The sequence below is a fragment of the Crocodylus porosus genome, unplaced genomic scaffold (assembly GCF_001723895.1).
Source record: "Crocodylus porosus isolate Cpor-Errol unplaced genomic scaffold, CroPor_comp1, whole genome shotgun sequence".
NCBI lineage: Eukaryota > Metazoa > Chordata > Crocodylia > Crocodylidae > Crocodylus > Crocodylus porosus.
Genome location: NW_017728886.1, coordinates 265,636,703 through 265,648,538, shown reverse-complemented (window position 1 = coordinate 265,648,538; position 11,836 = coordinate 265,636,703). Strand labels below are relative to the sequence as shown.

General features: G+C 52.2%; 1 protein-coding gene across 1 annotated transcript in view; it reads left to right on the top strand.

The window, feature by feature from the left end:
• Positions 1-11,836, top strand: part of LOC109318515 (serine/threonine-protein phosphatase 6 regulatory ankyrin repeat subunit A-like) — a 67,155-nt gene that overhangs the window by 9,850 nt on the left and 45,469 nt on the right. The window contains exons 3-7 of the mRNA XM_019547868.1: positions 4,284-4,397; positions 5,038-5,142; positions 6,130-6,228; positions 10,331-10,432; positions 11,185-11,286. Coding sequence (XP_019403413.1) covers positions 4,284-4,397; positions 5,038-5,142; positions 6,130-6,228; positions 10,331-10,432; positions 11,185-11,286 — 522 coding nt within the window. The remainder of the gene's footprint in view (positions 1-4,283; positions 4,398-5,037; positions 5,143-6,129; positions 6,229-10,330; positions 10,433-11,184; positions 11,287-11,836) is intronic.

The window sequence follows — 11,836 nt, the reverse complement described above, 5'->3', positions numbered from 1 at the left end:
ATCCTATGACCCCAGCTGACTTCCTGCCCTTTGGGCGGGGGGCTGGACTCGATGATCTCCCGAGGTCCCTTCCAGCCCTGATGTCTATGAAACCTGTGAAATGTGGCAAGCCTATCTTTGCTATGGGTTTTCAGGGAACACTGTTCAAATCTGCCAGCCTGTTTGTCCTTTGGCCTCAGACCCCAATGTCTGCCTTGAAGGCTATGAACCTTTTTCACAAACAGGCTTTTAGAAACTAATTAATCCTTGCTATTCCCCTGAACCATTCTTCTAATGCAGATCTATTCTACCTACGAGCCAATTCCTAAAAAGAAATCTAAGTATCATGTTACAGCCATCACCAACCACACACGTTGTTGCTGTCTGGAGAAGGGCATTTCTCCCACCCTTCGTTGTCTCTTACTCTGTAGCCATTGGCCTGGGCAAAACTGACTTCCCACTCCTCAGTGTGCTCTCACTCTGCGGGTGGGCGGGATGGTGTTATTTCTAGGAGACTCGCATGCAGCCAAGCAAAGTGGTTGGGGTGGGAAGATGCGTACAAGCTTGAGGCTTGCAGGGGGTGGTTGGTGGTAGGCGAAGAAGGAGCTGAGTGGAATACCTCCTGCATTACTTCACTTGTGGCCTTGAAAGTCAGAGGACAGACCAGCCTAGGGAGCGCTTTCCCGAGAGCCACAGGCTTGCTGGGTCTGTGAGAGCGTGACATGTTGCTCCCGCAACCGTAGAGGTTGAGCAGCTGGACAAGTCTCTCCCATGCCCATGTGTATCCATCCACCTGCCAGGGATGAGACCCTTCGGTGCATATCTCTAGGTCTGGACAAGAGGGAACAGACTCTCCTTTCTCTCCTTAACGGCACCGTTGTCTCCAAGATGCTCACTTCAAAGGGCCAGATCACAGCACTCAATGGAGCTATTGTGCGTGTGGATGTTTCCATCGGCTGCCCAGTGAAACAAGCTTCCCCGCTGCTTTCCCGCATGTCTCTTTAATCTCAGATTGACACTGATATTATGCAGCTTACTGGCCCGAGGCAACACTTAGCAAAGAAAGCAAGTAGGGCAGTGGGTGCCGTGGGTGCAGCCTTGGGTATCGTGGCAAGCGACTGAGGTGATAACAACAGGGGAGAGGGAAAGAATCGACTCTCCGAGGGCCGGGTGGGAATGGGAATGGGCACCCCCTGACCAGGTAACAGTCAACCTGAGTTTTGGAAGAGGGCCGAGGCTGGCCTTCTCTGGTTTGCTTGACATCAGGCTGCCCTCGAATGCAGTCACACACTACCCTATGTAGGGCTGACGTGAAAGGAGTGTGCGGAGTTCGCAGCAAGAAGGCGGCGCTTCGATACCAAGCTGAGCATTTCCATGGGGATTGTCTGCAGTAGAGAGCTGAACCGCTTTAGCCACCCAGGCCTGGTTTGCAAGGCAATCTGCCTGGCTAGTGTGGACATATTTCTATCGCAGAAATGCACTTATACTGGGATAGTTATTCCCATTTCTGAATGGCAATAACTCTAAGTCACTTTTATGCCACTAGACTAAGGCTGATTAATTTAACCATGTTCAAAAGGGAAAATAGGTCCACTGGTGGATATTAAAATGAGAGTTAGGGGTATAGCCCCCAGGTGAGGACTCCCTAGGCCTTTGAATATGAGAAACTGTAGGGGAGGAGAGGCAGGGAGTGAATCAGCCTAGAAGGACCCTACATAAATACTCTTTCCCCTTAGCAAGCACCCAGTGCCACTGAGAAATATCTGGTACTGGCCTAGATGGACTTGTGGGCTGACCTAGTAGGGCATTTCTTAGATCCTACCTGGATCAACCATAGGGATCCAGGTAAGAACCTAAAAGGATCAAAGGATGCTTTTAGGAAATCATCAAAGGATCAAAGAAAAGTACAGGTGGAAGGGATCTCCAAGAGTTATAGTCCACCCTCCTCCACCCTCCAGAGGCAGGATCATCCCTATCCAAACCATCGTATACAAATCCATTGTATCACCTATTAGCAAAGCTCCACAGTCAACCCTGATGCAACCATGAGGCATAACACCCTGATCTCCCACAGCTAAAGCAGGAAGACCATGGTGGCCAATGTCTTGCTGCTGCAAAGAGTTGTTAAAATACACTTGAGAAATGCAAGGCAGAGGTCTACAGCCCCTCTACAGAGGAAGGCAAGAACGCCCATGGGTAAAACTCCTTCCTGCCCAGCATAACTGTGACAAATTATACTCATAACAGATATAATTATCTAAAGGCCTTTCAACTTGTGTAAGCATCCCTCCCTGGCTAAGAGAAGTGGGAGCAATAGCAGGCCCCCACATTTCTTTTAATTCAAAATCATTTGCTCCAGGTGAGAGCCAAATTGAAGCTGGACGTGTGAAGGGAAGGCCTGCCAGAGAGAACCAGGATGCGATTAACCAGTTAAACACGTCTTAAGTTGTTAACCAGCAACACATTAATGCAATTAATGATGTGAGAGCAATTAATGAAGTGATAAAACAAGGAATGAGCCCAAAGTTGTGACAAAAAAATGTATCTTAACATTGCGGCCAGTTCCCATCACGCCATTGCTTGAACGTTGGCCAGGCTGGAGCTCCCAGCCAGTGGGTGTGCTCCGGTGACTAGAAACACTGTCAGCTGATCTGGGCTCCCAGCCAGGGAGGCTGCTCTGGGATCCTAGCCGCTGGCGCACATCTTGGGGCACGTTGCATGGCAGGAAGTGAAATTGTGGGGATCCTGCATCAGATCCCATCGCACCCTCACTTGCATATCTGCCAGGATCCTGAGGTCTGCAAGGATGTTTTTTGTTGGGGGGAAACCCACTGCAAGCAAAACCGGCCCATCCTGCACTTCCTGCACACTGCTGTGCATGCTACTGCTCCTCTCCCCTGCCAACAGAGGATTTGTAGCCTCACCAGGGGCCACCACCCCTGCAGTTTTCACCCCTCTGTGGTGTAACACATACATGTGACATGAGTTTTGCTTTCAAGAATTTGGGGTACAGTTCCTCCCAACCCCCTGCACTGATCTTCTTGACACTTGGCAGACTTCCTACTCTCAGCAGAGGCTACCACCTTGCAAGTTGCCTCCAAATCAGACAACAAAGTTATAGATATTTAATTGATATACCCTATGGCCGGATCTCCGAGGTGGCTCCGAAGCTCTGGAGCCGCTCCGGCCAGCTCGAAGCAGGAACCCGGTCCAGAGCCCTGGATCGGATCGCTGGCATCCCAAGCAGCTGGATCCAAAGCCGGATCGGATAGCTGCCTACTCGCACAGGCCTAGCGCATGCCATGGCATGTGTCTCTCCGCCACGGACACACGGCTTGCAGAGGTGATGCAAAGCCCAGATCCTGACCGCTGCACCTGGAAGAAGTCGTTGCAGTTTAACTAAAGGCAGGAGTGTTTGTCCCAGCACGCTAGCTAAATTTCAGCTCGCGTCATATTCAAGCCACTGTCAGACCCAGACCCATTGCCCAGGCACCCTGGCCCATCCGCTCTGCACTTACCATTAGGGGCAGGATGCACGTGGGCAGGGCACATGGCCAGGCAGGGAACGCTGTCCATGAGTGGTATGGGCAGATGAGGCTGGGATCATGGGGCCGGGGCCGGGGCTGGGGCCTAGGGCAGAGCCACAATGCGGTTCCCGCACATCCCTGCAACAGGTGCTGGCTCCACAGGCAGGGGTGTGCGGGGAGCAGATTACAGCTCTGCCCTCGTCCCCAGCCCCACGCTGACCCCACCCCAAGATCCCAACCCTGGCCCTGGCCACCTATCCCTCTCCTGGATGCCGCTCCCAACCTGCCTGCAGCCCCATCCCAGCTGCTCAACCCAGCATGGAGCAGAGCCACTTAGGGAGTTTTGATGAGCTGTTTCTGGGGGGAGCAGGAAGTGCTGACCTGGCCCGTGAGAGCTCACCAAAACTCCCTAAGTGGCGCTTGAGCCCAAATAGTTGCCTACCCCTGGTGTAGACAACCTCGGGATGCCTAGGACTTCATAGCAGCTTGCCCAGAAACCAGCCCTAACTGCTCACTGTAGCCCCGATCTATTCTTCCTCTTTGGTTGTCTCCCGGGCAGGGAGTGAATCTCTCTTCTGCTGGCCCCGAAGTGTCCAGGGTGAACTGTGGTCTTGAGCTGCCCTCGTGGTGAATGAAGATGCTGCATCCTATGAGGAGAGAGAGGTCCCTCGGGCTGTCTCGTACCTTTGTTCCCGTGCGTGCCTGGTGCTCACAGGTCAATGAGCAACTGGAAAACCCAGCAGGTGTCAGGGGGCATCTCTCTTTCCTTCCCTGCAGCCCAAGGAGCAGCTGCCTCTTCACTATGCGGCTCTCCGCCCTCTTGGGGCTGTCGGTGTGGTGCAGACCCTGCTGAGGGCTTCTCACAAAGATGCCAGGCTCAACCCGGACACGGTAAGCAGGGCCCCTCTCTGGGTGGGGATGGGGCTAGAGGATCCTCCCCACACAGGCAGCCTGGAGATGAGGCACCAATGCAGCAGCCTGCAGGGTTGTACTGGACCTCCAGCAGTAGCATAATGATGGGGGTGATGGGGCCAGCTTAGAGGGGGCACCAGAATGGCCTCATCTCCCCAGAGCCTTGGCCGCAGCAGGTGCAGCCCTGTGTCACCAGCCATCCGAGCTAGGCAAGAAGAGCCCCATATCTAGCAGTGGAACTGTTTTAGTGGGTGTGAAGTGAGTATTTTGGAGTCCCCCCCTGGGATTCAGGCGGCACAGCCCTGTACGGGGGTGAGGGGGAACACACGGGGTACCAGGAATCGCCCAAGGAGCCCACATTGTGAGACTGCTGCAGCCGGTGTGTGGGCAGGCTGTCCCCAAGCTGCAGCAACCCAAGACAATGCTGCTGCAAGAGGAGCTGCCGCAGTGGCAGCTGCCGCAGAGAACCAGGGCAGGTAAGACCCCAACCCTCCCACCCTGCTCCCCTCAGGTCAGCATAATTCAGCGTTATTCTAGCACACGTCTACCTTGGGCACTGAAAGAGCTCGCTACACCTCCAAGCAACCCCCTCCACTGCTCCGCTGTGTCCCCTTCACAGGACGGCTGCCTGCCACTCTGTCTAGCGGTGGAAGCTGGGAATCCAGGGGTCTGCAAGGAGCTGCTTTCGGCACACGCTGAGGCCCAGCTGAGAGCACAGGAAAAGGTCCTGTTACACGTGCTTACTACCCCACCACCACCTCTGCGCACCCTCGCCTGGGCAGTTGTGCCTGACATGTTTACTGACTTCTGCATCACAGAAAAGGGCTTGTTATAACTCTGTCCTCCTAAATTGGCAGTACCAGGCCCCAGCCACATGACAGCTCGTTCCACATCAGCCGCACAGCACCCTGCAGCTGGCGAGGGTTTGGGTGATCACCTCATCTGCAGTGATTTGCATTCCCAAGGGGCTGGCCTCTGAATTTTAACCTTCAGGGCATCCCGTCTATGCTTATCCCTTGTTCCCTCTTCTGGCCTGAAGAATCCCTTCTCCCTTTCCAGAGCTGAGCTGGTCTGGAAGTATCTGCCAGAACAGCTTTTCACTGGAAAATGCTGATTTGCAAACCCTAAATTTTGTCTTGGGTCTGTGAGGACCTGGATCAGGGAGGCAAGCAGGGAGACTGAACAGACTGAGTGACTAGGAGTAGTTTGGGTGCCCAGCCAGGATGTGGGGAATACAGGTTCAAATCCTGGGGGGACTGAACCTTGATTCAGGCAGGGACTTGGGCGAATTGACTCGGGGTTGGGAGGGTGGTGGCTCTGAGTCTGGAGCACCTGAGGATGGCACTGGTGATTGCAGGGACTGTGAAGCCTCAGCTGAGCTGTCCCATGCTCTTATGCCGTGCCTTGTTTGAACCAAAGCCATGCCATTACCTTTTGATTGCCCAGTCAGCTAGGTCCTCTATGGTCTGCAGCTGCCTGGGACCAGCTTTCTGAGCAGTGCACTGTGGTGACGGGGGTGTGCATTGAGCAATATTAGCCACAGATAACAGCTGAAGAATTTAAAACGATACAAAAAGCCACTCCAACTCTTGAAGGGTATCCCATTAGCCAGGACATGTCATATCAGGATGATTGATACTGCAGTGGTTGGTTGCAGTTTTCTGAGAACCAGGGACTGATCAGTAGGCAAAGCTTTGTTTGTTCGTTACAGAGATATGGCAACACGGCGTTGCACCTGAGCTGCAGGAAGAAAGATGTTGAAATAGCAAAAATCCTAGTGGAATGTGGAGCTGGGGTGGACTGCCCAAATGTGAGTATGGGTCCTCGGGATGTGGGAGTACGTGGTTGGTGGCTGTTATCATGAGCTCCCATCAGTAGGTGTTCAGCGTGAAAACAAGTGTTTCTGCTCTTGAGTCTCTGCCTCCTTCAGGTTCCCTTTGCACAAACACTAGTGAGTGAGTTTTTACCATCACACTTAAAAGGAGCTGAGTCTTGGTCTTGGCCCCTGCTCGTTCACCAAGACTAAACTAGTGAACCTGATTGTAATATTCAGCATATTGCCTGCTTAGCTTTGAGGCCTCCACTCCTGCGTAGCTAAACAGTGAAGGCTCCTGGTCAAAGTAGCTTGAACCCAAAGTTGTGTAAGCAGTTCCTAGATGAGGACATAGCCAGGGTGGATTTAGGAAGGGTGAACGCACACCCATCCCACCAGCACTGCTGCTGTCCCTGGCTGATCTGGGCGCAGGGGAAGCTCGGGAGCTGCTCATGCCCCATGCCACAGGGAGTAGCTATACAGGGAGCCGGGCTGAGCTGGGGACAGCAGCAGCAGCAGTACATGGGTTTCTCTTTCCAGCGCTCCTGGCCAGTGGGCAACACTTATGGGAGAGGGATGGGCAGAAACCAGGCGCTGGAAGGAGGACGCTGTGTGCTGCTGCTGTCCCTAGTCGAGGCTGGCTCTCTGCACCGCTGGAGTGGGGCAGGAGCAGCTCTGGCACCCTCTCTTGCCCCCAGATCAGCTGGGGACAGCAGCAGTGGTATCAGCCAGGGGTGGGTCCACTCTTCATGCACCCACTCCCTGTCTGGCTTCATGGTGTCCCCCACTGACACAGGAGCTCTGCCCAGACCTCATCTCCCTCCCCGATGGTGTTAGGGCCCGTGTGCTATACCCTGCTTTAGTAAATCCTGGATGCACCTATGCCTGGGGGCAAAGTTTCACAAACTCAGGTGGTTACTGTGACGTACCAAATTGTCCCTAAAAACCCATCCTCTAAACAGCTGCATCTGAATTGTATCAGAAGGATTATGGTAAATATTTGCCATGTTGAAACTGAGGAGGCTCCTTAGGCTAGAAGGGTTGAGGCCACCCCAGTCCCTGAGACAACAGCTCTGCTTGGGGTTTTATGGCCAGCAGTCTGTCCAGCCACCTTTGGCTCCCCAGTCTGGTGGGCCCAATACCCCCACACTGCTAGGATCAACCGAAGATTATACTCCCCCTCTGACTCCCTAGTGAAATGCCTTAGCTGCTCTACCATTGCACCCAGTATTTTTACAACTACTCAGCTGCTTCAAGCTTGTTTTTAACTGTTTTTGGCTGTGTGGAGTAACATTAGTCCAGGCCTGTCAACAACAGAGCTAATGCACCCTTTACTTGGTAATGATGAAAATTAAGCAGCTATGTCTTGGCAGATACAGATGGATCAAACCAATGACATCCAGATTTCCCTTGCAGCAGTGGTCACGGACTCCGATCCTCCGTGAATCAGGCATGGAGGTGACCCACAGTGCACGCTCCCCAGGGGGTTATTTAAGCATTTAGTGTAGACAGACCTCTGGAGTTCTCCCCGACACCTGGTTTGAGTTTGGGATTCCCCCATTTCACACCACTCCCGGAGCCAGTAACCAACTCCAAATGATATCAGCAGAGCTAGGAGTTTGGGCTATCTTTATCCCACTATAAAATCTCTCTTGAGCTGCACCGAAGCTGCAAGTCATGTAACGCTATCAGGTTGTGGAAAAGGTCTGATGATTGCCAGTGCGGCTCTAGGCAGGGGGCCTTGATGTCACTGAGCAAAAATGCAAGGATCCATCATGTTAGTCAGTCCCACAGAAGTTGGGCTAGGCTCCCTGTGCAAGGGGCCAGATACTAGAAATAAGGAGAAACATCCTGCCCTGAAACCAGTTGCCCCTTTGTGAGTCTTTGCACAGATCCCAGAAGAAAAACGTCCCTGACAAGAGGTTTGTTTTCATTAAAAAATGTGAGGACCAACTCAAGCAGTCAGATAAACAGAGCAAGTCTGCAGAACAGTGAGTCCAAAAGGTCCTGGCTTATTTATAAAGGGTCCTTAAGTGTATTAGGCCTAATGCCAAGACAAATGGAGCTTGCTAGGCTTCCAGAGCCACATCAGATGGAGCACTAGCACTTGTCATCTTAGTGTTGACAGGTCTGTCGTGGTCCGAATCCTTCCCACATTTCCCTCTCCATGCCACAGCGAGGAAGCTGCCTTTAAATGAACCTGTTGGTCCAAATACAGTCTCCAGCCTATAATCCTGCCAATGAGGAAGGGTTAAAATAATTGTGTTCTCCAGTTACTTTGCTATGGGCCAGTAAAGCAGCAAGGTCAAGAGACATGGTCAATTCACATATTTGCTCGTGCACAAAACTAACCATTTTTTGCAGGGGCTACCTCGTTCAGGGCACCCTCAGCCATCTCAGGGCCGAGGAGGAGACCAAAGCCAAGGGGAACGTGTTCACAGATTTGCTTTGGTTGGTTCATGGATCAATGGAGTTGAGCTCAGGGGTATGGCAGAAGCTTTCTTAATCCTGAAGCAAAAGAAGGCTCCACTGTAGCTCCAGGCAAGGGCTTGGCCTTTGGGTCCATAATTATGTGCTCAGGAGAGAGGGTTTCAGGTTCCTTACCTATTATAACAAGAGGCACTGGCCTGTGTCCATGCCATGAAGTCCTGGCTATCAAGGCATGGAGACCACAGGGAATTTCCCAAGAGAAATCAGGGGAATGAGAGTAGGGCGATGGTCTGGGATCATCCACAGTACTGTTGAAAGCCCCACTGAAGCAGATGAGTTTTTCCACAGGCTTGAAATAAGCTGCAAGGGGAGGAGAGGAGACAGTCCTGCAAATAGGTCCTGTTTGCTGGAAATTGGGTCTGCCTTTGCGAAGGCAAGAGCTGCACATCCCCAGTGCTAGACAGCTGCTGTATCTCTAGAAGCTGACATAGCCAAGAGGCCTTTTCCAGGCAGAGGCATCTCCAGCACAGCCGGTAACTGCACTCTGGGGTTGGGCATGCAACGCTCCTCTACCAGCACACTTCATATTGGCTTTGTGCACCAGGACCCAGAGCAGCTCGTCCCAAAGTAACTAGCTAATCTACTGTTCCCATGCCTTGCCAGTAGGTTGGGAGGGGGGGGGGTCATACCTTCCTTGCAACGACACCCCAGGCAAGCTGCAGACACACGACACCTACCTTGCTGTACCTAACACTGGTGTAATTTTACCTCTGATTCTTCTACCCCAAATTAGATGAAGTTGCCATGGTGTAAGGCAGGGCTTAGGAACATTTTGGGGCTAAGTGCCACAAGCCCCAGCCACCCGGCTTTTGAAAATATTGGCGTGCCGGGGTAGATGGCGGGGGAGTTGAGAGGCCTGATCCTTGTAGCGGTGGCAAAGCCCCTGCCTCTTCCCTGCTGTCCGACACGAGGCACGTGTGCAGCCGCTGCCAGCAATGAGCGGGGCCAGGCCTCTGACCCCAGTGCAGTCGCTTGCAGGCTCATGGGCAGCCTGGGCTCTGGGAAGGCCCCGCTTCCCACCGGGGAGCCCGCAGCAGGCAGCTGCAAGCCTGCAAGCAGTTGCACTGGGGTCCGGGGTCCTGCCCCCGCTCCTTGGTGGTGGCAGCTGCAGGCATGCACCCGGGAACGTGGCAGGGAAGGGACTGGGGCACAGGGCACAGGGAGGAGGGCTGGCCCTTTCTCCGCTGCAAACCAGGCTCTGGCTGCACACGCAGAGCCCAGGATGCTCGCAGCAAGGTTTGCAGCCTCCTTGCTGCCTGCTGCGAGCAGCCCAGTCCCTGCGGCTTGCCAAGTGAAATGGCCTCATGTGCCATGTTCCAGGGTAAGGGTTTGTAGTCTGTCCCTTTCTTATTTATGCTGGTATAAACATGTTGCCTGTCCAGGCCCTCCGGTTATTTCTAAGGGTAGAGCAGACACACGTCACATGTTGCTTCCTTGACTGCCATCAGCAGCTTTCTGGGGCAGAGGAATAACAGTGCAGTACAATGACAGCCTCAGGTACCCAAATCCTCTTGCTCCAGCTTGCAGGCTCTTCTTGGAGCAGCTCGACTACCTCATTATGTTTTCCTGTTTGAGGAATCAGAGGGTCCTGATGCTCTTTTTGTTGTAGGAAGAAGGTCAGACTCCTCTGCATCTTGCTGCTTGGGAAGGCCATGAAGCCCTGGTGAAGTTCTTCCATCACTGCAAAGCCAATCCTAATACAACAGACAAGGTGACTTCAGATGTGTTCCAAGTGGGATGCTAAGAGGAAACTGGCTGATTCAGACAGTGCTAGTGAAATCCTTTCTGTCTGTACTTCAGTACCAAGCAAGGTGTAACGGATGGGCGGGTGGGTCGAACAACTAAGGGCTGGTGGTCCACGTTAAGCCTAACCTAATAAGCACAAGTTTTGACTGCCTGGTACCCAGAGGCAATGAGTTGGTTGTTGCAATCTTCCCTAGAGCTGGTGGTGAATTGCATCCTATTCTGCATCCTATTCCATGGGACAACTGCAGTTGTGCTAAGTTTGTTGTAAAAAGTTTCTGTCTTCTGCAACAAAAGGTTTTATGTTTGATGAGCTCAAAATGTTTCAACATTAGATTGCATTTCTTACAGTGACGTGCTGCCTTATGGGAGCTGTAGTTTGGGCAACACAGATTCCTGTCCGAGTGGCATAGTGTACCACGCGACGCGTAGGACTTCACATATAGCCTGGTGTCATGTGGCTGCAGATGTATCACGGAGTCTGACCAGGGAGCTTGATTGCAGGAGGGAATGGGCTTGTTCTGAAATACAGTTTAATTTTGAATGACTGAAAGCTTCAGGGTGGTACAACATGCTGAACTGGAATAGATGGATTGGGAAATGTTGAGGTGCCATCTTTGACTCGAGAACACCATTAGAAGTTGCTTTGCTACTGCCCAATTAAAATTATTTGGATTTTCCCCCAAGGAAATGTCAGCATGATGCTTCCTTTGCTTGCAGATGGGCAGGTCCCCTCTACACCTTGCTGCAGAGCAAGGCCACACACATGTCGTGGAGCTGCTGGTGGAGAAGTTTCACTCCAACGTGCTGGCTCGCACCAAGGTAGGTGCCCACGTCCATACCACTGCATAGCCACTACATCGTATGTCCTGGCCTGAAGAGACCGTGACTTGTGTCCACTTGGTCCTGGCCTCAACTGGGACCTGTCTCTAGACTGTGTACCCTGGTCCCAACAATTTGAGTTTGGAGTTTCATGGTGCTGGTGGCCATGTGTACTTAAATAATAGGAGCTAACATATACCACAAAAAGATGGGGAATTAGGCAGCTTTCCCTCTCTGGGCAATGCAACTGCCTTTCTTAGCAGGACCTGGTTATTAAAGAGGTTTGCGTTACAGGCACAAAGTGTGACAGGTTCAACTTGGGACTGAAAAGACAGGGTGTTTCTAAAATCCTTGTGCAACTTTAAACTTTAATAACTTTGGATGTACACATGATAGAAGCAAGCTGTGAATGGCGATTGAAAGCATCATTCGTTAAGTTTTAACACAATACAGCTCAAATTTCTGGACTTCACCACAACCGCCATCTTTCATGATACATTGTTTGATCCGATTTTCTAACTCGTCGAAAACATTTTCCAGTTTCTGCTGA